We start from the raw sequence: 27,971 nt of genomic DNA on the forward strand, positions 1-27,971 counted from the left end.
CCTCTCTGCCCCTTCCCAGCCCCCTCCAGCCCCCTCCCAGCCCCCTCCCTGCCCCCTTCCAGACCTCTCTCTGCCCCTCCTAGCCTTCTCCCAGCCTCCTCGAAGCCCCCTCCCTGCCCCTCCCTGGCATTGCTGACACCAGTCACCTGTCACCTGCCCTCCCCAGCCCTAGTACAGTGTCTCCCTGGTGACATTGCTGGAGAAGGTGTGGTTGCTGGACACACTGTTGGTCTTCCTGGAGAAGGTAGGTCTCTTGCTCCTGCGCCCCCACAGGGGACAGAGGCAGGCCAGGGTGGCCAGGAAGGTCTGGCGGAAGTTGGCGGAGACGAGGTTGTACAGGACGGGGTTGGCGGCAGAGCTGACGTAGAAGAGGGCGTTGGTCAGCATGTAGAAGTAGTGGTAGAAATCGTAGAGGAACCTGGGGTGGGAGGGCCGCTCAGACCGTGTGCATGACCCACAGCCGCCGGCAGGCATGGTGGCTTGGGACAATAATTTAAAAACGACTTATAATTGTTTGATGTGAGGACATTTCATAATAAATTCCAGGTTCTTGCTTCTCCTGAGAAGTTAAAGTTCTGACTGCAGTCCCAGTTGGCACCTGCCAGCCAAGTTGAGTTACAAGCAGGATGTGGCTGCTCTGCTTTGCCCGTCCCCCCCTCTCCCTGCAGTGACCCCCTCACCCCCCCCCATGCAGAACCCCAGGCCCCAGGGCTGCGGGGCTCCGTGGGTGCCGACTTCAACCAAGCAACCAGGGCAGGGGCCCCATCAGGTCTTCTGACAGCTGTGCCCCTCGCTCTTGACTTGTTTGCCTCCACCCACAGGGCTCTCCTTCCCTCCCAGGCTGCGCCCTTCACCACCAGGCACCCTGAGTCTCAGAGGCCCTTTCCTTGGGGCTCCTGGAACACCTCACCCATCCTGGTTTGTCCTCCTGTTGGTTCCTTCCCTCGGAAGCCCGGGGCCTGGGACCTGGCAGCCCTGCTGCGCAGGAGGGAGCTCCAGGCTGGGGCTGCATCCGACAGGCCCGCGAGTGTCACAGCGCGGGGCGGCCGCTCTCAGCCCCTGGCGTCCTCTTCAGCTCCCAGCTGCAACCCCCCCCCCCCCCCCCCGCCCTCACACCCAGGCGCCAGCCCTTCCTGGCTCTGCAGACCCCTCTCCCCTCTCAGCTCGCACTCTCCTAAGCCCTGCTTTCCTTTCCTGAACCTTTCCCTCGGCCAAGTCCAGTGACCAGCATCTGTTCCTCCCCTGGTCTGGTCACAGCTGCATCTGAGGGCCCTGACCGGTACCCCCGCCCTGCCCTGCTCCTCTCAGCGCCCCCCATGCCCTCCTGTTTGGGGAGCACACTCCCCGCCCCAGCCTCCTGGTACTCACGGGGTCCACTGCTCATCGGAAATGTAGCAGAACATGAGGCGCCGCACGTGGTAGGGCAGCCAGCAGACCACGAAGGCGATGACCACGGCGCCTAAGACAGAGACGGACACCGGCCTCAGGGAAGTGAGGGAGACGGCCATGTCTGTGGACCAGAAGGCTCAGTGCTGTGAAGACTCAGTACACCCAAAGTGATGCCCAGGTTCAATGTTATCCCATCAAAATCCCAGCAGCACTTCTCGTAGAAATAGAAACAGTCGCCCTACAATTCCTACGGAATCTCAGCGGGCCCCGAAGAGCCAGAACAACTTAAGGCAGAACAAGGCTGGGCTCAGCTTGCTGGTTTCAAAACCTACTGCAAAGCTACAGGAAGCAAAACAAGTGGCCCTGGCAGAGACAGCAGGGCACCGGGCTAGAGCAGAGAGCCCAGTAAGCGGTCACGTGCATGTCAAGTGACTGGTGACCAGGCGCCGAGACCATCCAAGGGGAAAGGACAGTCTGCCACACAAGGTGCGGGGAAGTGGACATCCACACGCAAAGGATGGCGCTAGGCCCCCCCTCACACACACCCACACAGAAATGTGCAGTCGGCTTGGGACGGACCGAGGACCGAAAGGGAAGAGCGAAAAGTATAAAACTCTCGGAAGAAAACACAAGACGAAAGCTGTGCAGCATGTGCCTGGAGTGGCTTCTTGGATATGTCACTAAAGACACAGGCAAGAAAGGAAAACAGATAATCTGTACTTCAAAAGTGAACACTGTCCCAAGGACACAGTCCAGGGAAAAGGCAGCACAGAATCTCGATGCGTAATTTGCAAACATGCTCTTCCATTCTGTGTTGCCTTTTCCCTGGACTGTGTTAATATAGAGAACTTCTAAATCAGGGTTAATATAGAGAACTTCTAAAACTCAACAATAAAACAGCAAAAACCCACTTCAAAAACAGCCCTGGTTGGTTGGAGTGGGTCCCATGCACTGAAAGGTTGCAGGTGTGATTCCTGGTCAGGACACTAACTCAGGGTGTATGCTTTATCCTTGGTCGGCATATGGGAGGCAACCAGTCCATGTTTCTCTGTCACATTTCTCTCTCTCTCTCTCTCTCTCTCTCTCTCTCTCTCTCTCTCCCTCTTTCCCTCCCTCCCTCTCTTTCTAAAATCAATAAAAAACATATCCTCGGTGAGGATTTAAAATATATAGAGTGTCCCCCAAAAAGTATACACACACTTTGAATAATTATAAAGGCAGTGTTTATTAAAATACTAGAGGCCCGGTGCACGACAATTGTGCATTGGGGAGTGGGGGGACTCCCTCAGCCTGGCCTGCACCCTTTTGCAGTCCTGGAGCCCTCAGGGGACATTCTTAGCACTGCTGTGGAGGTGGGCTGCTGTGCTGCCAGCTGTCAGCCTGGCTTCTGGCTGAGCAGTGCTCCCCCTGTGGGAGCGTACTGACCACGGGGCGGGGGGCAGTGGGGGGCAGCTCCTGGTTGAGTGTCTACCCCCTGGTGGTCAGTGCACATCATGGCAACTGGTTGTTCTGCCCTTCAGTTGATTTGCATATTATCCTTTTATTATATAGGATATTTACTCTCATGTACTTCAAACAGAATTTAATAATATGCAAATAATATGTTTATTCTGCTCTAACTTTTTTAAAAAATATATTTTATTGATTTTTTACAGAGAGGAAGGGAGAGGGATAGAGAGCTAGAAACATCGATGAGAGAGGAACATCGATCAGCTGCCTCCTGCACGCCCCCTACTGGGGATGTGCCCACAACCAAGGTACATGCCCTTGACTGGAATCGAACCTGGGACCCTTCAGTCCACAGGCCGACACTCTATCCACTGAGCCAAACCAGCTTGGGATGCTCTTACTCTTTACTTGGCATCTTAGCAAGCAAAGTAAAGGTGTAATAATCAAAATGTGAGAGATCATAATAAATACACATTACTTTAATTTAATAAAAAAGAAATACAATTGACCAAATGTTGATTAGTAATGAGAGGACTCCTTTGTAAAGTATATGCATGTCTAAGTACTATGTTGTACACCTGAAATTAATACAAAGTAGTAATAAATGTAAACTGTAATTGAAAAATAAAATATGCAAACAGATAAAAATATTTTATTAAGAAATCAAAATAAAATATTAGTATCTTAAAAATCAAATAATAAAATAAAATGGATTTCATTTTCAAAATTGAGGTACCAGCTGTTAAAGTGTATATACATTTTTTGGGACCCCCTGTGTATAGATAAATGGGCAACAAAGGACTGGAATAGATATTTCACCCAAGAGGACAAACACATGGCCAATAAGCACATGGAAAGATGCTCAACATCCTAATCCTCAGGGAAATGAAAATCAAACTACAACCAGATGCCACCTCACACCCATCAGAACAGCTGCTACCAAAACAAAACAAAACAAAACACAAATGAACCAGACAAATAACAGTTTTTGTTTATATGTGGAGAAACTGGAACCTCTCTCCACTGCTGGTGAGAAAGTACAATGGTGCAGCCACCATGGGAAACAGTATGGCTGTTCTTACAACAATTAAAAATAGAATGACCTCCAGCAGTTCAACTGCTGACACATGCGACATAGATGGACCTTGAGGCCCTTATGGTCAGTGACAGACGCCAGTCACAAGGACAAGCCTACGATTCCACTCTCAGCACCAGCCAGCTTTCTCGCCAGGTCCCGCCACCCCAGGGCCTTTGCAGAGCTGTGCCCTCAGTCTGCAGCTCTGTTAACAAGATCGGCTTCTGGGCAGCCAATCAATGAGTCTCTCTCATCATTGATGCTTTTATCTATCTATCTATCTATCTATCTATCTATCTATCTATCTATCATCTATCTATCTATCTATCTATCTATCTATCATCTATCTATCTATCTATCATCTATCTATCTATCTATCTATTATCTATCTATCTATCTATCTATCTATCTATCTATCTATCATCTATCTATCTATCTATCATCTATCTATCTATCTATTATCTATCTATCTATCTATCTATCTATCTATCTATCATCTATCTATCTATCTATCTATCTATCATCTATCTATCTATCTATTATCTATCTATCTATCTATCTATCATCTATCTATCTATCTATCTATCATCTATCTATCTATCTATCTATCTATCTATCTATCATCTATCTAGCTATCATCTATCTATCATCTATATATCTATCTATCTATCTATCTATCTATCTATCTATCATCTATCTAGCTATCATCTATCTATCATCTATCTATCTATCTATCTATCTATCTATCATCTATCTATCTATCTATCTATCTATCATCTATCATCTATCTATCTATCATCTATCTATCTATCATCTATCTATCTATCTATCAATCTATCATCTATCTATCTATTATCTATCTATCTATCATCTATCTATCTATCTATCTATCTATCTATCTATCTATCTATCATCTATCTATCTATCATCTATCTATCTAAAGATTGGCTCCTAGTCCTGCTGACCTCAGCTGGACGTCATGTCCTCAGAGAGCCCCTCATGGCTGCCAGGTCATGGTTTTATTTTCCTCTTCATGCTCATCCCTGTCTGAACATGTGTGATGTGTGTATTTGCTTCCTCTGGTGCAGCCTGTGCTCCCACTGGAATGGAGGGGTGACCCTGCCACTGCTGCCTTGGCTCTGGGGCAAGTGGTCTGACCCAGAGATGGCGCTCAGGAGACTTGTTGATGGGTGCATGAAGAAATGGAAGAATGAGAGGGTGGATGAGTGAGCAAAGGGTTGATGAGTGAATGAGTGAGTGTGTGGTAGATGGTGGGTGGATGAATGAGTGAAGGGTTGAGGAGTGAGTGTGTGGTAGATGGTGGATGGATGAGTGAGTGAAGGGCTGAGTGAATGAGTGAGTGTGTGGTAGATGAGTGGGTGGATGAGTGAGTGAAGGGTTGATGAGTGAATGAGTGAGTGTGTGGTAGATGGGTGGGTGGATGAGAGTGAAGGGTTGATGAGTGAGTGTGTGGTAGATGGTGGGTGGATGAGTGAGTGAAGGGTTGATGAGTGAATGAGTGAGTGTGTGGTAGATGGGTGGGTGGATGAGTGAGTGAAGGGTTGATGAGTGAATGAGTGAGTGTGTGGTAGATGGGTGGGTGGATGAGAGTGAAGGGTTGATGAGTGAATGAGTGAGTGTGTGGTAGATGGTGGGTGGATGGGTGAGTGAAGGGTTGATGAGTGAGTGTGTGGTAGATGGTGGGTGGATGAGTGACTGAAGGGTTGATGAGTGAATGAGTGAGTGTGTGGTAGATGGGTGGGTGGATGAGAGTGAAGGGTTGATGAGTGAATGAGTGAGTGTGTGGTAGATGGTGGGTGGATGGGTGAGTGAAGGGTTGATGAGTGAGTGTGTGGTAGATGGGTGGGTGGATGAGAGTGAAGGGTTGATGAGTGAATGAGTGAGTGTGTGGTAGATGGTGGGTGGATGGGTGAGTGAAGGGTTGATGAGTGAGTGTGTGGTAGATGGGTGGGTGGATGAGAGTGAAGGGTTGATGAGTGAATGAGTGAGTGTGTGGTAGATGGTGGGTGGATGGGTGAGTGAAGGGTTGATGAGTGAGTGTGTGGTAGATGGTGGGTGGATGAGTGACTGAAGGGTGATGAGTGAGTGTGTGGTAGATGGTGGGTGGATGAGTGAGTGAAGGGTTGATGAGTGAGTGTGTGGTAGATGGTGGGTGGATGAGTGAGTGAAGGGTTGATGAGTGAGTGTGTGGTAGATGGTGGGTGGATGAGTGAGTGAAGGGTTGAGTGAATGAGTGAGTGTGTGGTAGATGGTGGATGGATGAGTGACTGAAGGGTTGATGAGTGAGTGTGTGGTAGATGGTGGATGGATGAGTGAGTGAAGGGTTGAGTGAATGAGTGAGTGTGTGGTAGATGGTGGATGGGTGAGTGCAGTGAAGAGCAGCACTGCCCTGGTGGAGCCAGCACTCTGAGTCTTGGCTCCACCCACAGGTCTTTAAACGTTGCCTTATTTGAGGTGTAGCATTCACTGCTTTGCTGGTCCCTGGCTACCCCACTGCCCTCCCAGAAGGCCCAGTGGATACGTACGTAAAACTCGGACTCCGTGGCGCAGAGCCTGGACCCGCCCGGGCTCGACCGACATGCTAAACGAGCTGTGCTTGTCCCCAACCGTGCACACGTGGCCCTGCTCGGCTGCCTGGCGGACCATGACTGTCAGTTTGTTGGCGATGATGGTGTTGAGGATGGAGATGACCACCATGGGGAACACGAAAGACATGAAGGTATTGATCTGCGGAGAAAAGGAGACAGCCTGTCGGACCCGCTGGCTGGGGCGCTTGGTCTATTGGGGTGACGGGCAGACATGGGCCCCCACCCAGCCTGGAGTCTGCCGGCTCTGAGCCGGGGCCACAGGAGGTTTGCAGCTTCTCCCGCCCTCTGCTCAGGGGCTGGGCCTGGGCCCAGAAGACAAGCCGATTCCCTGTGAGTCACCACAGCCGGGTATAATTTAAACAGAGAGAATGTATCCAACACAGATTTTAAACGTCAAAACATTTAAAATACAGCACCTCGCTGAGTGCAGGCAGCAGAAATAGCTACCTCTGGGGGCTGGGCGGGGCCCCATGGGCTGTGGGTCTGGCCTGGGGGAGGAGGCCATGGCCCTGCAGCCCCACCTGACCGGACTGGGTCCCCAGCTTGGAGAGGAAACTCAGGCCAATGCTGGCTTCAGGGGGTGGGCGATGCCTGTCCTCGGCTCCCAGCCCTCCAGCCCGGAGGCCGGACAGAGTCTGCACCAGGAAGGTGCTGGCTCGGTGGTCTGCCTTCTCCGGCCAAGGCGCACAGCACGCATGAGGGCTCAGGCTGTGCCCCTTTTCTGCACTCTACCCCCCACTTCTGGGAACAGGGGAGCAGCCCAGCCCCCACCCCTGCAACAAGCAAAGAGGAATGCATCTGATCAGCCCTGTGCAATGTGACTACGGGAGGAAGAAGAGGCTGACGGTGGGCCCCTGGACAGAGACGGGGGCATGGACGGGCTCTGCTTGGTCTATGCATTTGTCCTAATAAAACATGAGAGTGACTGGGGAAGAGACAGGCTAATTCTCAAATTCAAGTGGGAAAATAACATAATCTAAGGATAGCCAGGAATGTTCCAGAAGGTGGAGTGGCGGGTCAGTGCCAGACAGGAAGGCCCCAGCGGTACTGCGATGGGAGCACGTGAAAGGAGACTTCCGTGAGGACAGTGTGGCAGGGATGAGTGGACAGGCAGGAGAGAGGCCAGAACTTTTGCCACGTGGGATAGAGATGGCACCTGAGCAGGTGGAGAAGGTGGGTGTCCATCTGCAAAGCCAGGAGGCTGCGCCCTCTGCCCCGTCCCAGGACCCCCCTGTGCTTCCCGGGAACTGCCCACCCCGCTCCAGACCTGGCCATCAGCACATTGGAAAGACCTGGGCAGGCCCTCATTGGAGGAATGCAGGCCGCTTGCAGCCCCGCTCCACGCTCATCCGTGAGGGCCAGCCGCAGGCCTTCCGCTCCGGGCTTGCTGAGCGAGAAAGTGCTTTTGTGGCTGTTGGCACCATTTCCCCAACTTGTGGGAAGGACCCACCGAAGAATGAAGCCCGCACAGGAGACAGGAGAGATGGTTCCAGCTCCTTGACTCAGCTGTGCCTGCAGCCCTCACTCCTGAGTAAAATAAACATTCCTCCCCCCGCCACCCCCTTGCTTAAGACAACCCAAATTAGTTCCTGAGACCTGTGCCCTAACTCTCACCAAAAAACAAACGAACAAACAAAACTCAGATGGAGCAAAGGTTAAAAAACAGAAATAAAAGCCACAAGACGGCTAGAGGAAATGATGGGCGCTTGGCTTTTCATGTATATGCTGCACTGTTGGCATTTTAAAAACAGTGATTCCGGTGCTGCTGTGAAATTTTGCTATAAAATGAGTGATGGAACATAAATTGTTTCAGTCCAGGGAAAATGCCTGTCTTGCTCTCCTAATGTTTCTGTGACTACGCTCCCGCCTTCTCTGGCCCCCATGGGTGGTTCTGTGAGGGAGACGGAGGGGAATGAATGGCCCAACCATAGCAGTAAGTGGTGCCCAGGGCAGCTGGTGGGCAGCGTGTGCTCGGGCGGGAGGCTGGCCCGGCCTGGTGTCGGCAGACAGGAGCGGCAGGGTGGCGGGTGTGGGGCCGCCTCCAGTGCAGACGGTCAGCCAGGGGTTCTCACTGAGGTGGTCACCGCCCGTTCCACCCTCCGGAAGGCCCCGCGCTGGGGCTGTAGGGGCCGGCCCTCTCTCATGAGTCCCAGTGCGTTTAGGTAAAGGGGCAGCCCCGGGCTCAGCCACATCACGGCTCCCCCAGCCGCCCGCGGTGCGGTGCGTGGGAAGGTGCTGAGTCCCGCTTAAGAGTTTGCAAACCCAGCGGCTTAGCGACACCGAGTCTGAAAATGGCTTCCTGGGCCGGCAGGGGCCCAGCAGGCGGCCCGCCCAGCCAGGCCGGCCCACAGGGGCGACCGCCTAACCTCCGGGGCAGACCCTGGACGGAGCAGGATGCTCCTCGGACCCCGAGTCCTGACACAAAGCGAGCGCCAGGGCTTCCAGGGCAGGAACTATGGCGCGAGTCACTCCACAGTCGCTGTGTCACGGTCAGGCCACACGGCCTCGCTGGAAAAGCAGGCTCCGTGCTCACTGCTGGAGCGGGCCGGTAAGTTCTGACGCGCCCACACCAGGAGGTGCTCCATCGACACTGAGAGTGAGCCCGGCAGGTGGGGAAAGAGCTGGGACAGATCAGCTAGTGGGTCCCTAAAGTAAGGGGCCAGCGCTACACCAGGACGGCTCCCGAGAGAAGCCACAGGTGCCGGCCCGCGCAGGCTCCGGGAGAGGACGGGTTCCCTCGGGCATCCTGAATTCAGAGCACCAGGTGGAGGTGGGAGCAGGTGGCGCCTCTGCTGGGGAAGGGCCCTGGGTCCTTGCCCCTCAGGTCCGTGACCACCACACGCGTCACCTTGCCGCCCTGGGTCGGGAAGTGCTGGAGGTGGAAGGGACCGGAACTCGGGGGCCTGACTTCATGTCAGAGGACCCAGGTGCCGAGAGAGCAGGAAGGTTCTTTCCAGGTGACGGCCCAGGGCTTCCCAGGGCCAGCACTGTCCAGGCGACCTATGCCCTTGGCTGTCCCTCACCTAAGGGGCACCGACGTGCCTGGGTGCTGCCGCGGCCCCAGAGTCAAAGGCCTGCTGCCCAGCAGCACACACGGTCCACAGCACACGCAGCTGGAACAGAAGGCGGCCGAGCGCTGAGCGGCACCCCAGGACCCGCGTCTGAGGGGCCCAGCGCGTGGCTGGGGGGGGCCTCGCACTTCCCCGGAACTGCTGGCATTTCTGAACCGAAGGTGGAGGACCAGGGGACAGGACGGGATGGGACCAGGAGGCACTGAGTCATCTTATTGCCTGAGAAGCTGCCATGGGGAGGGGACCGTGGATTATGTGCAGCTTAGGGCTTAGCTACTTCCGACCACAAGTCTCAGCCGTGCACAGCTCAGTCAGCCCACCATTAGGTAGCGTGAATACGCAGATTTTGGCTCAATATAATAAAGGACATTTAGTGCCTCCAATCCCCACTTCCCAGTTGGAACACAGCCTTTAGCTGTTAAGAAAGTGCTGTCCATAGGCCGGACGCCATGCTCAGAGCTCGGATTGTCCCCCATTGAACACACACGTCCAATCCACGGGGTAGAAGCTGCTGGCACCCTGACTTTACAGAAGGACAAATGCAGCGGAGCCCTAGCTGGGCCGCTGACCGAGGGAGCGCTCACGGCGTGGCCTCGGCTCAGCGGGCAGGAGCAGAGCGCGAGCCGTCCTCATCCGGGAAGCTTCCTGGGGTGTGTGCTTTCCCAGCTTCCCAGAGGGGACACTTTCTGGGGAGTAACTGCAGATTTTTGAGAATAACTGTAGTTCTTGGTGATCTCTCAGGGTTGACCTCTGTCCTTCTCTCTCTTCTTCCTCTGGCCACGCTCTGCTCTGCCCAAGTCCCCGGGCTCCTCTCTGGTTTGGAGTTTCTGAGAGAGGCTGGACCAGAGCCACTGCTGACTCAGAGAGGAGAGAAGCTGGAGTCCCAGGAGCCCTGGGTCAGCACCATGGACAGCGACCCCACAAACCTGATGGGGCTGCCAGGGTTCCAGAGAGGGGGGACTGGGATGGGCAGGGACCAAGCCAGCCAGGGGCAGAGGCCACCACGGACCCCCCACCTTGTCCTCAGACCCCTCCTGTCCTCTCATGAAGGGCAGCCCCAAACTCTGCAGGAACCCCGGCTCCAGGCCCTACACAAGGGAGTCTCCCCGACCCCTCAGGGCCAGAGCCACAGGGGCAGCACACAGTCTGAGAGTGAACGCGGTGGAACAGAAGCCTCTTGGGAGCTGTATCCTGTCTGCTCCTGGGTGGGCTGCGGCCCTGGCACCAGCCCAGCGGCTGGTCTCCCAACATACCTGCCCCTCCCCCTGTGCCCAGGGAGGTGTCCTTCTGGAGGGGCAGGACAGGGCCCCTCCCCTTGGTCTGGCCTATGTCCACTCGGATGCAGCAGCTGGGGAGAGGGGTGGCTTTTCGGTCATGCCAGAACCTCTCAGGACCGCATGGGAGCCATCGCACAGGGTGGCCACCACGGAGGCTGACGGCCTGTCTGCCGTGTGTCCAAATGTCCGCTGGCTGAAGAGCCACGAGAAGGTTCCGACCAGTGGGCTGTCTGCCTAGTAGCAACAAAGGGGGCTTAACAAATCCTTGGAGGGGCAGTGTCAGAGCGTGAGCAGGCAGGTGGACCGCACTGGGGCAAGAAGGGGCCTGAGGGTCACCTGACCACAGAGACCATGGCCACGCGGGCCCAGCCCCGTCCCCACCGCCCCTCACGCGGTGACGGCGACCCTTTGTCAGCACTGGCTGCTGCTCACCCCGCCGTGCGGGCATGAGCCGACGCGACCGGGTCTAAGCCTTTGTTTGCACTCTGCCCAGGTGTCGGGCACCGATGAGCCTGAGGGATGACAGTGCCGGCTCCCAAGTGCGGAGTGTTCTGGGGGCTTCACATGTGCCCTGGCAGCAGCCACGCCCCAGAGAGCATGCTCCGTGCCAGCCGGGAGGGGGGGGCCTGGTCCTGACTGAGCCCCGGCCTCATAGGCGCTGGGAGTGGCTTTCTTGGCATTTGTTCAAATCCCCTCAGCCGCAGGTCAGGGACGTCCCGGGAGTCTGGGACACGCTACGCCACAGGCCAGAGCCCGCAGCGCTGGCTGCGCACAGAAAGGTCCCACCTGCAGCCGCGGCCTGGCCGGGCCTGGGGACCTGCCTCCTCCGTGCAGCTGGCCTGCTGCCTGTCTGCCGTGTGCCCGTCATGGCCACATCTGAGTCTCCAGCCCCACAATTTCAGTGTTTTCCTGCCATGTAATTGTGTGGGCAGTTCAGCAAATATCCTGCTCCCTCCCGATTTTGAATTACCGACCACTGGCAGCATGGGCGCTGGTCTCTGTGGACGTCTGGCTCTGTACCAGCGTCTGAGCTCTTCTCAGTAGCATTACCCCTTCCCTGCTCCAGGTAAATCTCATCATGGCGGACCCAGAACCTGGGCCAATGGAGGAGGGCTGGGAGCAGGGACACTTGTGTCCTCTGAGGCCCCTAAGGCCGTGGTCGGCAAATGGCGGCTCGCGAGCCACATGTGGCTCTTTGGCCCCTTGAGTGTGGCTCTTCCACAAAATACCGACTTCTGCGCATGGGCCATGAAGTTTCAATCGCACTGTACGTGCGCGCCTGCACATGGTATTTTGTGGAGGAGCCACACTCAAGGGGCCAAAGAGCCGCATGTGCCTCCCGAGCCGCCGTTTGCCGACCACGGCCCTAAGGGAAAGGGACTCACCCCAACTCAGCCAGCATTTGGCTGTTTCTTCCCAAATTGACCAGCCACTGGGCTTGGAGGGACCTTGTGCTCTGGGCTTAAGCCCCAGGATGTGACACTTCTGTTGTTGTTGTTAATCCTCACCTGAGGGTATTTTTCCACTGATTTTTTTTTAATAAAGAGTGAAAGGGAGAGAGAGAGAGAGAGAGAGAGAGAGAGAGAGAGAGAGAGAGAGAGAGAGAGAGAGACATTGATGTGAGAGGGACACATCAATCGATTGCCTCCTGCACCTGCCCCGACCGGGGCTGGGGATCGAACCTGCAACCCAGGTACATGCTTTTGGCCAGGAATTGAACTCACGACCCTTCAGTTCAAGGGCCAATGCTCTTACCATAGAGCCAAACTGCTCAGGGCTGGAGGTGGCCCTGTGCTCCTTCAGCCAGGCCCCTCCTGGGCTTCCGTCAGGAATGGCTGTGATCAGGAGTGAGTCGGACCCAGAAAAGATGTCGGGATCCTGTGCCACCGTCCCACTCAGCCCCACTGTGCCACCAGCCTGGCTGTGGTCGGTCCAGGACACAATCAGTGGGTTAGGTAAGGGGACAGGCAAGTGCAGCCAGAGCCCGGGCGGTGCCAGTGCTGTCCCCAAGCGTGTCCGGAGCATGGCAGCCATGTCGGTGACAGGCCGCGCTTCCCTCCATCCCGGTGTCTCTTGCGATGGGCTTCCACGAGACACAGGCCCAGTGGACACGAGACTGCCGTCTCCAGGCACGTGCGCACCACGGCTCGGTGCGGGGAAGGGCCTAGATCGCTGTGTTTCCAGGCTTGGAGCGAGGAGCAAGGCGGCCAGAGCACGGCCTCTTCTTGGGCAGGGCTGTTTCCCGCCGGTCACCTGGAACCCCTGCCACAGGCCTGGGGCGGCCAGCCGGGCTGGGGGGCGTGGGGGCTGTCCCGGAGGCAGGCTTCCGCTGTCGCAGGCCGCTCCGTCCGCACCATTCCTCCACCCACGAAAGGAATTTAATCTCCCTCCTAATAATGGTTCGTCACAAAGGCACAATTGGTTCATTTGTTGGACTCGCAGAGCTGCAAGCCTGTGCGCTGGGGTTTTTGTTGGCGGGAGTGCATCTGGCTGAAGCAGCCGCAGCCTTTGAGGAAAGCAAATGCGGCATTCATTCCCTCCCTGCCCGCCGCCCGCCCCTTCCGCCACGCAAATCATGGCAATTTGCAGAACTGTGAATGGGGCCAGCCGGGGAGCCAGGGCCTGTGGGGACAGGCTGTCTGCTCTGGCACAGATAGGCAGGCTCCCCTGAGCGCCTGGCGCTGCCCTTCTGCCTGGGCTCAGCGGGCCACCTGTCACCTGAGCAGCCAGAACAGGTGACGCGGGTCCACGTGTTCCTTTAGCTTGGACGGTACATGTTTGTTCTCCCAGTTGCTGCCCCCCCCGCACCCAGTGGGCTGCAGGGCCTGGCACCCCACTGTCCCTCAAATACTATGTGAATGAACAAAGGAGTGACCGGCTGCTCTAGCAAAGCACCGCAGCAGAACTATTCCCACAGCGCCGGCGGGGCAGTGTCCATCAGGGAGCTGGCGGGGACAGGTTCTGGTGAGGCCGCCGTCCTGTGCCCTCGCGGGGCTGGAGGGGGCCAGGAGCGCCCTGGCCTCTTCATGGGGACTCCACCCCCATGACCTCATCGCCGGCCGAAGGCCCCACCTCCTCCCACCACCACATGGGGATGGATTTCAGCACATGCACTGGGGGACACAACCATTCAGTCCACAGCAGCTGGCAAAGGGAGGTGTGCCGTCCCAGCATGGGCACCCTAACCTGGGAAGCCTGGGCAGGCTCTGGGATACCGCCCGAAGCACGCAGACCCTGCATGTCCACGGCCGGACAGCCCATGCACACAGTACGCCAGCATAGAGGCGACGGACTCTGCTGGGAGCTGCATCGAGAGAGCAGAAGCAGTGCACCCGGGGCCGTGAGTCAGAGCCGGGGACAAGCCATCTCAGGGCGGCGGGAGGACCTGTGCTGGCGCGGTCATCACTCTCACCACAGCAGTGACCCCGCAGCCCAGAACCTTCTTCCTCATCAGCTGAGACCCAAGTCATGAGTGGCCCTCAGAGGGTGATGTCCCCTCCCTCTCCCATCCCAAGACGAGACCACCATGCCATGCCCTCCCCAGATGTCCCCACCTGCCCCGCCATCCTTGGGTAGGACGGCCCGGAGCTCGTCCATGGCAGCGGAGCTTTCTAGAACTCTCTTCCCGGAATGGATCCGGGACTGACGCCCCTGGGCGCTGCCCGCGCTCCCAGCCCACTGTTTCAGGAGGCCGAGACAGCTCCTGCCCATGGGGGCTCGTGTTTGACCCCCAGAGCCGTGATGCTGGAGGATGACCATGCGGAGGAGCCGCGGCCGCACCAGGGCCATGGAGGCGTTGCCCTGCTATGACTGGTAACCGAGACTCATCTCCTCGACGATCTTCTCCCCAAAACACAGTCACACACTGTTCATGACATTTACATCGTTGGACTCTGCAGGCCCCGTGCTGCCATGAATATTCATGGCCTGAGACACCGTGCAGGCACGTTCTGTGCTCCCAGAACAGTCCGCCTGGCCATGCCTCTCTGCTGTGATGTGACAATGCCATGACGGGGTCTCACTGGAGAACGTTCTGGAACTTCAAAGCTGCCAGCTGCCAGAGGCCCCTTTCACCCAGATGTCAGCCATGTTCTCGGGCCTGGGCCACCCTGCCGTGACCCCCACAGGAGGAGAGAAAGCTGGGGAGGGCAGGAGAGAAGTTGAAACTGGGAACAGATGAGTGGGAGTGGGAGGGGACTTGTCTTAAGCCCCTCAGAGTGGCTGTGTGGGCTGCCCGGCCTCAGCCCATGCTGGCCTCAGGGCTCCTGCAGACAGTCCGGCCCTGGGTCGAGGGCACAGGCTTGCCACGGGCTGTTTGTGTGATTCCCAGGATGCAGGGCCATTTGCTGTAAAAGCCTTCAGGCCAGAGCCAAAGACCCAGAACCCAGGACTCCTGGTCACGCCCCCCCCCCCCCCCGCCCCCGCACCTGGGACACATGTTCTTGCGGAATCCACCTCCCGCTGCTCTGTCTGTGCTGCCTATATAGCTGCTCCACCAGCAGCCGGGGCCAGAGCCATTGCCCAGCGGCTGTCCCGGGGACCCCCTCAGAGCCACCCCGCTGAGCCAGCAGCCTGGCCCCCCCCCCCCCGAGTGCAGGAGTTGGCTGCAGACCCACCTGCTGGATGGGCCCGTCCCAGGGAAGGAAGCGCAGCCCCAGGCAGTGACCGCCTGTTTATTTCCGGCGGCAGAGGCAAGCTGTCTCCCCAACACTGGGACCCACCTGATCCCGGGAAACTCCTGCTGGGCCTCACTGCGCTCCACCCAGCCCAGGCCTGGCCCCGCCCCGTGGCCGCGTGGCTGGGGAGGAACGCAGAGGCTGCTGCAGAGTCCACCACATGTAGTGGCAAGGGTGGGCTGAGGGCTCAGGTGCGGCCCTGCCTGGCCCGGCCGAGCTGGTCTCACAGAGAACCTTCCGGCCCTGGAGCACCTGGGACCCAGGAGCACAGGTGAGGCTGAGCCCACTCCCTGTGCGCTCTGGCCAGCACCCAGCACCCTGCAGCCTCGGTGCAGCGGCCTCCTCGGACGCGGAGGGAGGGGCATGCGCTTGCTGGCGGTCGCGAGCGCGAGCATCCTGCGCCCCGCAGCCTCGTGCAGGAAAGTGTGGCTGGTGCTTCAGGTGCCCTGTTGTTTGTGGACAATGGCACTGCTTGGCCCGAATCAGCGGAGTGGCAAAGAAAGCCTCCATGCTTGTGAAGCTCTGCCCTGTGCTGAAGACCTGCCCCGTGCCCTGGCCGTGCTGCTCAGGGGTTAGAGCGCCGGCCTGCAAACCAAAGGGTCTCGTGTTTGATTCCTGGCCAAAGGCGTGTACCTGGGTTATGGGTGCATTCCTGAGCCCCAGTCAGGGTGTGCGCAGGAGGCAACCAATCGATGCGTCTCTCTCACATCCATGTTTCTCTCTTTCTCTTTCCCTGCCCTCCCTCCCTCCTTTCCACTCTCTCTAAAAGCAACAGAAAAATATCCTCAGGTGAGTAAAAAAAAAAGAAAGAAAGAAAGAAAGAAAGAAAGAAAGAAAGAAAGAAAGAAAAGGCCTGCTCTGCTCTGCTCTGCTCTGCAAGGGAGTGTTGGGTCTCCTGGGACTGAGTGTAGGCGGAGGGGACCCTGGCCTCATCTTACAGGAGGGCTCCACGGGGCCTGTCTTCTGCCCCTAGGGCCAGGCACCCCTTTTTTTGTCATAAAGAGCCCACCCTCCTGGGCTGCATTCTCCGATCTCCCGAGGGCAGGAGAAATCAAAGGAGTTTGTCATTGGCAATGAGCGTGGAAGTTCCCAGCCAGCGTGGCCAGCTCCTGGAAGCTGAGCCTCCCAGATCGTCTGATCCCTGGCATGTCGGTGTTTGGGTTTTAATTGTGGCTCCTGCAGGGTGATCCCAGCTCTCAATTTTGGGGAGAGTCCCAGGGGCACCCCATCTGCTTTTTGAATTAGTTTAAAAGGTCAGGGAAGGATTCCATTCAAGCTCAGCAAGGGGCACCCAGAAAGTGCTGAAATCGGTTCTAAACACTTTAAATGTCACCCATCGAGGCGCCCCCTTGGCAGGGGGAGGTGGCCAGGCCTGAGTCCCTGTGCTGCTCACCACTGGCCCCGTGGAAAGTGGCAGGTTCCCAGGCCACTAGTCCGTCTGCTCAAGAGACCCGTGGAGCCTTCAGAACAAAAGGAGTTCGGCTCAGAGACACGAGGCCCTGCCCTGGGGATTAAATGGAAGCTTCTCGTGTGTTTCCAGGAGTCGCGCAAAAGTAGGCATTTTGAATATGTTAGACGTGTCCTTTAAACAAGCTGTCAGGAAAAGGAATTGCAGGAAGTGGAGCGGGGCCAGCCTTGTCTCAGTGCCCGGCAAACATCTGCGTCTAGTCTGCAGGCCAGTTGGACGGGCCAGGACCTCAGAGGCACCTCCTGGCCCAGAAAAGCCCTTTTGGCTGGGGCAGCGCCCGTCTGCGGCTCACTTGGGCGGCCAGTGTTACCCTCAGCCCTCCGGGCCTCCGAGGGAGCAAGGGGTCCGGGAGACCTGCACCCTCCCAAGCCCTGTGCCCTCATCTGCCCCCTGCTCCATGTCCGGTCAGCCTGGAGGTGGAGCAGATGTCCACCAGGGCAGCTCAAGTCCCGAGAGGACAGTCCACTTCCACAAAATAGGCCTCAGGGCTGGCAGAATCTGGGACCCGGGCATTGTGCCAGCCTATGGGGACAAGGGGCCTTTTGGTGGCCTCTCTCCTCCTGCTTCCTGCACAGCCGCGTGGACATGGACCACCAAGACTCAGCGCTCATGGGTTCTACTGCCCTGCCCCCGCCCTGTGCGCCTGGCCTGCTGTCCCGGGAAGGCGGGCAGCCCGCCTGAGGCCACCGGAGCAGGTTCACCGGAAGGAAGGCCGCGTGCTTTTCTGGGGCTGGCCCTGCCTCCTCCAGGCCCATTGCCAGAGGGAGATAAACGGGCGACGTTATAGGGCTCCCCACACAGAGGACAGTCCAGAGGCGGTCTCCAGGCTGTGAGTTCGAGAGGGCCCTGGGCTGGACCCCTGCCCCCGCTTGGTGCTCCTCCCTTTGAAGGTCCCCGGAGCAGCTGGTCGCAATGGGAATGGCAGGCGAGCCCGATCCGGGTCCTGGGAGAGGCTCAGCACACATGCGACGCTTCTCCCTCATCCCAGGAGATAAATCCTGACCCTCGACAGCTGCTTCCCACCGTGCACATCCTGTTGGGCACAGAGCCCAGGCTGACTGACTTATGACCGAGCGAGTCTTTCATTTTTGTTCCAGACCAGCATGTCCTGATGGCCCGACGCACAGCCTGATGAACTGCCACTGTCCCTGGCCCTCAGGAGCCAGCGGCTCTGCGTCCTGCCCACAGCTGGGGAGTTACCCTCCAGGCACCAGCATTCCCGCCTGGCAGCTCAGTGCAGAAACTCCCGTACTGCCCAGGACTCTCTCAGCAGCTCTGGAGGTTGGAAGTAGTGTGTGTGGGGTTTTTAGTTGTTGTTAATCCTCCCCTGAGTATATTTTTTCATTGATTTTTTTAGAGAGAGTGGAAGAGAGAGAGAGAGACATCGATATGAGAGAGACATCTACTGGTTGCCTCCTGCAGGAGCCGTCACCAGGGCCGGGGATCAAACCTGCAACCCAGGTATGTGCCTTGACCAGAATCAAACCTGGGACCCTTCAGTGCATGGGCCAACGTTCTAACCACTGAGCACACCGGCCAGAGCAGAAGTGGCATGATTTTTAATGAAAGAACCATTCTTGATTACAAGGGCACAAAATTCTCTGAAGAATGCTCTAGTCATTGACTATGTCAAGGGAGAGTGGAATTTATAATACATTCACCTTTCAACAGAGACAATGAGCTAAAAATGTTTTAGCATAAATAATGTGGCTCTTTTCCTCAGTCTAAGATTTATCCAAACAGTGTCTATCTTCAGCTTTGTTTCTCAGATGACTATGTTTCTTGTCATGTATCCTTTTGCAAAATTGTTGGGGTTTTCTTTTTTTGTTAATCCTAACCTGAGGATTTTTTTTTTTACCTTGCTTTTTCAGAGAATGGAAGGGAGAGAGGGAAAGAAAAGAGAGAGAGACGCATGTGAGAGACACATCGATTTGCTGCCTTCTGCATGGCCCCTGGGGCCATGCCCCAAACCTTTGACCAGGAATTGAACCCAAGACCCTTCAGTGTGCGAGCTGATACTCTAACCACTGAGCCATGGCAGCCAGGCGCAACATGGTTTTCTTAAAAAAAAATATATATATATTGTTGATTGCAGAGCAGAAGGGAGAGGGAGAGAGATAGAAACATCAATGATGAGGAGAAACCAAGATGGCGGCATAGGTAAACACCAGAAATTGCTGCCTCCCACAACAAATTCAAAAATACAACTAAAAGACAAAACAGACATTATCCAGAACCACAAGAAGGCTGGCTGAGTGGAAATTCTACAACTAGAAGGAAAGAGAAAAGCACACTGAGACTCAGAGGAGCTGCGGAAGTGGAGTGCAGAGGTACGGAGGCGCACATGGCAAGGGCTGGCGACTGAGGACGAGGTTGTCTTTTTGAATCGGGAGGGAGACACAAGCCCCCGAATGCTCTGAACTCCAGTTCTGGGTGAGTCTCTGGGGACCCAGACTCATATGGGGAGAAACTGGACTGTCTGGCAGTGGGCAAAACTCGGAACTTGAGGGCGGCTTTCTCTCGGAGGTGCTTGCAGTGATTACCGGGACACTGAGATGTGGGGCCTCTTAGGGCAGGACTGAGGAGCATCCATAGCTGCTTGCTCCGCCCTGTTGATCCCCTGAGACCCCGCCCCACCCAAGCTGGGCAAAGGCTTTTGCATATGAATGCCCTGGCCCTTTGCAATCTGAAAATTACCTAACAAACTGCAGCTGGGCCAGACAGACCCAGAACTTCCAAGAGAAGGCACAAGGCCCCACAGCAGCTTTCATTGCTTCACAGCTGGGCCTCATTTGGGCACCTCCAAACCCCAAACAAGGAAGGGGAATTTGCACATTTCTTCGTAGCTCCTGCTGGGTAGCCTCAGGCAGAGGCTAAATTAGCACCTCCTTAGATCCAAGAGCCAGTGTACCCAGTGGTCAGAGTGGGACCATCCAGATTACAACTCCTTAGATCCATAAGGGACACACTCAGGGGGCAGACTCAGTGAGCACCAAAGCCCCACTGAAGCAAGTCTTGCCCCATAAGGGTGTCTTCAGCACAGAAGTTCTCCCACCATAGACACAGCTGACTCTCATAGCCAATTGGCCTGGAGGTCAATTCCTCCCAGTGATACCTACAACAATCAAGGCTTAACTACAACAAGACTGTGCACAAAGCCCACAAAGGGGTGCACCAAGAGTGTCCACCTCAGGTAATGGGGGAGGCTGAGCCACTGGGCCCTATAAGACACCTAGCACACGAAGCCACTCTACCAACACAGGGAAGCACAAAAAATGTGGAGACAAAGAAACAAGTCACAAATGACAGAAATGGAGGAAAGCAAACGACTGGATATAGAGTTCAAAACCACACTTTTAAGGTTTTTCAAGAATTTTCTAGAAACCGCCAATAAACTTAATGAGACCCCCAAGAAATCTAGTGAGACCCTCGATGTTGTGATAAAGGACCAATTAGAAATTAAGCATACACTGACTGAAATAAAGAATATTATGCAGACTCCCAACAGCAGACCAGAGGATTGCAAGAATCAAGTCAAAGATCTGAAATATGAAGAAGCAAAAAACACCCAACCGGAAAAGCAAAATGAAAAAAGAATCCAAAAATACGAAGATAGTGTAAGGAGCCTCTGGGACAGCTTCAAGCATACCAACATCTGAATTATAGGGGTGCCAGAAGAAGAGAGAGAGAGCAAGATATTGAAAACCTATTTGAAGAAATAATGACAGAAAACTTCCCCTACCTGGTGAAAGAAATAGACTTACAAGTCCAGGAAGCGCAGAGAACCCCAAACAAAAGGAATCCAAAGAGGACCACACCAAGACACATCATAATTAAAATGCCAAGAGCAAAAGACAAAGAGAGAATCTTAAAAGCAGCAAGAGAAAGAAACTCAGTTACCTACAAGGGAATACCCATACGACTGTCAGCTGATTTCTCAACAGAAACTTTGCAGGCCAGAAGGGAGTGGCAAGAAATATTCAAAGTGATGAATACCAAGAACCTACAACCAAGATTACTTTATCCAGCAAAGCTATCATTCAGAACTGAAGGTCAGATAAAGAGCTTCACAGATAAGGAAAAGCTAAAGGAGTTCATCACCACCAAACCAGTATTATATGAAATGCTGAAAGGTATCCTTTAAGAAGAGGAAGAAGAAGAAGAAGGTAAAGATACACATTATGAACAACAAATACACATCTATCAACAAGTGAATCTAAAAATCAAGTGAATAAATAATCTGATGAACAGAATGAACTGGTGATTATAATAGAAGCAGGGGCATAGAAAGGGAGTGGACTGACTATTCTTGGGGGGGAAAATGGTTGTGGGGGGTGAGGGAAGAGACTGGACAATAATCGTGCACCTATGGATGAGGATGGGGGGGGGGTGAGGGCAGAGGGTGGGGTGGGAACCGGGTGGAGGGGAGCTATGGGGGGGAAAAAGAGGAACAATTGTAATAATCTGAACAATAAAGATTTAATTAAAAAAAAAAAAGAAACATCAATGATGAGAGCGAATCACTGATTGGCTGCCTCCTGCACGCCCCCTATTGGGGATTGAGCCTGCAACTTGAGCATGTGCCCTGACCGGAATCAAACTCGGGACCCTTCAGTCTGCAGGCCGTTGCTCTACCCACTGAGCCAAACCAGCGAGGGCTGCAACACTGTTTTAGTAATTCCTCTGAGCCAGCCTTTTGTCATCAGCGACCTCGGATGTGTTTAAAGTGGGGCAGTGTTTAGAGTCCGCAGGAGACTGCACGGAGCCCTGGACTGTCTCCTGCACAAACAGCTCTACGATTGGGCAGAACGTACCAGGCGGCTGTTTATGACACTGGATAAGCCGCGGTGCGAGGCTGCGGTCCCCACAGCCACCTGCTTCTTTTCGTGGGGACAGTTCCCTGATCGTGACATGAGAAGCTGGGGTCTTGGCAGAGCCCGGCTGTTCTGGCTGAGAAGGCAGAGATGTGAGGTCGGGGGGCCAAGTGGCTTGAACCTGCAGAGTGAGGCACGGGAGGGGGACCTGCAGGACAGGGGTGTGGAGAAACAGGGCTGTGCACAGACAGAACCGTGGCAGGTTAGGGGAGGGCAGCTGGCAGAGCAGGGGGAGAGGTCTCATGAACATCCCACTACCCCCTGTGAAGCCTGCAGGGCTCACCTTAGGAGTGAGGCCGCGTCCTCGGGGAGGGTCCACCTGCTCTCAGCAAGCCAATTCTAACCGACAAAACCCCCAGGGAGACGGAGTCTGGACTAATGGGTAAAGGCGAGTCTGCCCAAGTTTGTGAGGCCAGCGACTGAGCAGCCCGCTGAAGCAAGAATGTCCACTCCTCAGAGAGAGACAGCAGAGCCCAGCATCTCTGCCATGCGCCACACACGCTGTCCAGGAGGAATAAGATGCCTGGAGATGCAAAGAAATAGGACAATGGGACCACAGGGAACGCAGTCGGTTCAGAGACCGGCCGTACAGAGCGAGGCGTGGGCCGTCAGGCGTGGACGGCAGCTCTGACCTTGGACACTCGAGGATGCATGTGGATGGCTGAGAGCAGCGGTCACAGAACAACCGCAGAGAAGGGGTTATGAGTGTGTAGGACCCGCATGCTGGAAACGACCAATGGAGGAACGGAAGGGGCCCCGAATTAGCCGAGCAACCGCCGAGCTCGGGCGCCCTGAGCCCCGTCAGATGCCACGTCTCCGCACGTCGGCCTAGGGGTGCGCGGCCCGTTGGAGCCCTGCAGGCTTTTCACACGTACTGACTGGAAAGCTGATGCTAAAACGTGTGTAGGAAGCGAAGGACCTGGAATGGCACGGACGGGGTCAGGGAAGAAGGCAGTTGGAGGACTCACTCTACTTCACGCGTGCCAGCCGGCCGCCGGCGCCACTCGCCTGCGTGTGACCTGCTCGCACGTGCAAGACTGTAGAGCCGCGCCATCACGGCGGCGCCGGTGGGGGCAGGCCGAGCACAGGTGAGGAGCCGCGGGCTCCGGACCAGGGTCGGGATTTTTGATTAAAGTGCCAAACACTTCAATGGGGGGAAGACTCTTCACGGGGGCACTGGCCACTCAGGTGCCTGTGTGCAAAGAAGACTCGGCCTCACACGCTGGCGAACATCAGCTCAGAATGGACCCTGAACCTAAACATGCCACGAAGCGATAAAGCTTCCAGGAGGCAGCAGAGACGCACATCCCTGTGGCCGGGGCACCGAGGCTGCTGCATGTCCCGCATCTGACTCCGAAGCATCTCCTCGGCTACATGAGAACATGCATGCACACACAGTCCTGCACACGCATGCTTATAGCTCAGCCCTCCGACCGGAGAGCGAGGGGAGTGAACCGGTGGTGGGGGGGGGGGGGTGGGCTGCCCCGGGAGGAGGTCGCTGCTGCAGCCGAGAAACACTGGCAGGTGATTGGTGGCCTCATTGCAACCAGTTTTCCTCCACTTTGTGGAGACAGGTTGTGCTCGGCTGCCTCTGCCTCTGTGGAACCACGTCGGACTCTAACGGCCTGGTGCTCAGGCAGCCGAGCAGGGGGTCCTGCGCTCCTCCTGGGACACTCCGCTCCCCCAGGGAGGGGGCACCCCACCCAGGGCTGGCCCACCCAGCGAGGGGCACCTCTGTTGGCACGGAACCAGAGCCTTTCTGCAACAGCGATGGGGAGGTGGGCCCCGGTCCTGGAAAATGGCAGCAATGAGGCCACGACAGGCCCACGCCTGCTGCTGCTCACACAGGGCTCCGGGCGCCCGCCTGGCGATGCTGGAGCGGAAAACGCCGGGCCAAGCGGGATCTGAGCAGGACACTCACACCCCAGGCTTCTGCCAGTCTCAGCTCCTAGCCCTCCTGGCCGCCGCTGCACAGTGGACATTCACTGTGCGGCCTGACCCGCGCCTTGCCAACCGGAAGCCAGCGACGAGAACCTGCGACAGCAGGGCCTGAAACACGCCCAGGTCAGAGCGGGGTGGCGGAATGGTGGGGTGACTCCACCCACGCGCAGGGCCACGTGAGGACGGCCGCCTCCTCCAAGACGCCTGCATGGACAGCGGGGCCGCCCTGCTCCTGGCCACTCACTCGCCCAGGGCCCTCCACTCCCGGAGCTGTGCCTGTGCTGGCCTGGGGCCGCCCTGTGCCCCCATCAGCTCCGCTCGGCCTTTGGCCACCCGACCTGGGCCAACTGGGGAAATGCCCCCTATACTCTCCACTTCAAAGCTGATCAGATATCTTTATCACCAGCCCGTTTCTAACCATGACCTGTTTACAAGTGCCCAGGGGGGACTCCCAGAGGCGGTGCTGGGAGAGGCCCCGTGTGGGAAGGGACCCGTGATTGGCCCACACCTCCGAACACGGTGGACGAGAGGAGACACCCCGACGCAGGCACCCAGCTGCTCTCTGGCCAGATGTCACTTTACGAACAGCAGAAGTTTGCCCAGACTGTCACGTGGCCACTAGCCGGAGCAGGGCTGTAACCCGGGAAAGCGCCCGGGATGGCGATGGCCGCACAGAAAGGAGGGAGGCGGCAGGCCAAGGCCATGCCCTGCAAGGACGCTCGTTCAAGTGCAGGGAGCAGAAAGCTGTGGGTGCCAGGAGCCCGGGGAGCTGGCGGCCTTAAGGGGACGAGCGTCTCTGCTAAGTGCCCGGCAGCGAGCAGCGGAGGCCTTTAAAGAGAGGCGCTGGGAAGCGCACGGGTCTTTGGCAAATTGGGTGCAGAAGCAAGGCCAGGCCGTTGTGGATACTCGGCAGACCATCGCCCAGTGGCCGAGGGGCCAGGACACCCCGCGGGCCCGAGCCGCAGCCGCCGCAGAAGGACGCAGAATGGCCCTTTGCGATGCGCGCCAGGTGTCTGTTCCGTGGGGCCAGCCGAGCGGCCACGAGCCGGAGGAGGATGCTTTATGGGGCTGTGCTCCCTCGGCTCTTGTTCTGACGACGGTGAACTCAGACAGCTCCTGGCCGAGCCCTGCAGGTCTGCTGGGAGGCATCTCCTGGGTGGACAGCGAGTTGCTGACCTAAGCCTGTCGCATCACACCTTTGAAGGCAGGTAGCATAGCTGCTGCCCCCTCAGTGCCAAGGCAGGCTGGGAGAGGCCCCTGGGCACAGCCGGTCAAAGACAGAACTTCAGGAAGAAAATGGAACCTCAGAGAAGGGAAAGGTGATTCCCACGGTGACCCGTGCCCACGGCGCCGGCTGCCTCTAGCGCAGGGAGGGTGAGGAGGGCCGCCTGCTGTGACTCTTCCCCACTAGCTGTGGCCACTTGGGGAAGGGGCCCCTCCACACGGCTCCTCAGCAGAGGTGCGGGGGGCCATGACGTCACAGTCCAGGGATCGAGGTGCAGACAGACAGCGCCTGCCCCATTGTCCCACTGCCGAGTCCCACTTCAGGTGCAGCAGCACCGTCTGGTTGGCAGGTATGGCTGGCGTGTGAGATGGTGCCCGGCAGGGACAGTGCTGCTCTGGCCTCTCCTCCCACCCTCCCGGCCCCTCCATCCCTTGGCCTCCCTGTCTCACCTGCACCACCACGGCTACCCATGGCCTAGAGCAGGGGTGGGCAAACTTTTTGACTCGAGGGCCACAATGGGTTCTCAAACTGGACCGGAGGCCGGAACAAAAGCACGGATGGAGTGTCTGTGTGAACTAATATAAATTCAAAGTAAACACCATTACATAAAAGGGTACGGTCTTTTTTTTTTTTTAGTTTTATTCATTTCAAACGGGCCGAATCCGGCCCGCGGGCTGTAGTTTGCCCACGGCTGTTCTAGAGCCACGATGCCATTAAAAGTGGCACTTCAGCCGGACTCCTCCATGGATGCCTTCTCCTGGAAGTCCTGCCTGACAAGCCTTTTGTGGGGGGCTGGATCCCCCCACCCCACCAGGTCCCTCCTCCAAGCGATTGCCAGGGTGGGGTCCCAGCTGGGTTCCCATGGTGCTGTGCTCAGACCCGGGGAGAGCAGCGGGCTGCTCGGCTGCAGGGTGCTTGCCTCCCACAGCCCCCACCTGCCACCACGCCCAGACTCCGGGTCTGCCCAGCAAAGGCAACATGGTCTCCACCACACCCAGGAGGGCGCCTCTGAGCCTTTCCGTGGCAGGAGCCCTCAGCACCCCATGGCTCCCTCGAGCCTCTGCCTGCTGAGGTTGGGGCTCTGATCACACAGATGGGGAGACTAAAGCTAGACCAATCAGCTGGCCTCCAAGCACGGGCCAGCCGGCACCCGCCAGGAGGCACGGGCAGCCTGGGCACCTGCTGAGACCTGTGGTCTCTGAGAGCCCCGTGCAGGGGCCTCCGGGTGCCGGCCCAGCGCACAGAGAATCTGGAGGCCACCAAGGCCCACCAGTGGCCCCCAGGGAGGTCAGGATCTGAGGCCCCCCCCCTTGATAGAAGGAGGGGATGAGATAAAGGGCTGAGGCCTGGCAACCCTGGAGTGAAAGGTGCCAAGAAGAGGGGTCAGGCTGCTCCCCTATCCTCTCCCCAGCTTCCCGGGAGCAACTCCCTCTGCCCAGAGGGAACTCCTTTAGGGTGAAGGAAAGAGACGCCAGTTTTCCCATCTTCTCCCCATCCTCTCCCCCTTCCTCTCCCCCATCCTCCCCCCATCCTCTCCCCCTTCCTCTCCCCCTTCCTCTCCCCCATCCTCTCCCCCTTCCTCTCCCCCATCCTCCCCCCATCCTCTCCCCCTTCCTCTCCCCCATCCTCTCCCCCATCCTCTCCCCCTTCCTCTCCCCCCTCCTCACCCCCCTCCTCACCCCCTTCCTCCCCCCCATCCTCTCCCCCATCCTCTCCCCCATCCTCTCCCCCTTCCTCTCCCCCTTCCTCTCCCCCATCCTCTCCCCCTTCCTCTCCCCCATCCTCCCCCCCATCCTCCCCCCATCCTCTCCCCCTTCCTCTCCCCCATCCTCTCCCCCATCCTCCCCCCTTCCTCTCCCCCTTCCTCTCCCCCATCCTCTCCCCCATCCTCCCCCCATCCTCTCCCCCTTCCTCTCCCCCATCCTCCCCCCCATCCTCCCCCCTTCCTCTCCCCCTTCCTCTCCCCCATCCTCTCCCCCTTCCTCCCCCCCATCCTCTCCCCCATCCTCTCCCCCTTCCTCTCCCCCTTCCTCTCCCCCATCCTCTCCCCCTTCCTCACCCCCCTCCTCACCCCCCTCCTCACCCCCTTCCTCCCCCCTATCCTCTCCCTCTTCTCTCTCCCCTCCTCTCCCCAAGGCTGCTCACCTGGATGACGACTTTGATGGTGTTGGCGCCGACCACAGGCGTGCACACCAGGCTGCCGGGGTGCTGGCCGTCGGCGCCGCGGCTCTGCTGGCCCATGGTGAAGAGCATGGGCACAGCCAGCAGGCCCGCGGCGACCCAGATGGCGCTGATGAACTTCTTGGTGCGGCTTCGAGACATGAGGGTCTTGGCCTTGAAGGGGTGGCAGATGGCCAGGTAGCGCTCCAGGCTCAGGCTGGCCACGTTGAGGGCCGTGGCGGAGGTGCAGGCGTCGCGCAGGAAGTAGTAGCCCCTGCAGACGGCATCCCCGAAGGCCCAGGGGTGGTGCACCCAGATGAAGTTGTACAGCTCCACGGGCATGGCCAGCAGCAGGATGAGCAGGTCGGAGAGCGCCAGGCTGCCCAGGTGGTAGTGCACAGTGCTCTGCAGGCTCTGCAGGGACTTCTTTCGCGCCAGCGTGAACACCGTCACCGTGTTGCCCACCGTGCCCACCGCGAAGAGCGCCAGGTACACGGCGGTCACCAGCGCCTTGGAGTAGATGTCCGTGTCCACGTCCAGGTCGCTGCCGGGCGGCGCCCGCTCCTGCTCGGAGGCGTTGTCCCAGCCAGGGCCCGAGGGCGAGGGCGGCAGCGGGAAGGGCTGGGCGCCCCGGGAGCCGGAGCCGGCGGCTGAGCTGTTGAGGCGCATGGTGAGCGCTGGGCCCGGTGCCGCGCCAGTCCGGGTCCGCTCAGTCCCGCGCCGCCGGAGTCCGCGGAGGGTGGGCGTGTCTCAGGCG

The 27,971-nt window shown here is 57.3% G+C and overlaps 1 protein-coding gene across 1 annotated transcript; it reads right to left on the reverse strand.

Moving 5' to 3' along the window:
• Positions 1 to 168: 168 nt before the first annotated feature.
• On the reverse strand, positions 169 to 27,883 carry NTSR1 (neurotensin receptor 1; the record flags this gene model as incomplete). Its single annotated transcript, XM_081097941.1, has 4 exons — positions 169 to 418; positions 1,369 to 1,459; positions 6,460 to 6,661; positions 27,200 to 27,883. 4 exons carry the CDS (start codon positions 27,881 to 27,883, stop codon positions 169 to 171), a joined length of 1,227 nt encoding a protein of 408 aa, XP_080954067.1.
• Positions 27,884 to 27,971: the final 88 nt, after the last annotated feature.

The sequence above is a fragment of the Myotis nattereri genome (assembly GCF_964212035.1).
Source record: "Myotis nattereri genome assembly, chromosome: 8".
Lineage (NCBI taxonomy): Eukaryota > Metazoa > Chordata > Mammalia > Chiroptera > Vespertilionidae > Myotis > Myotis nattereri.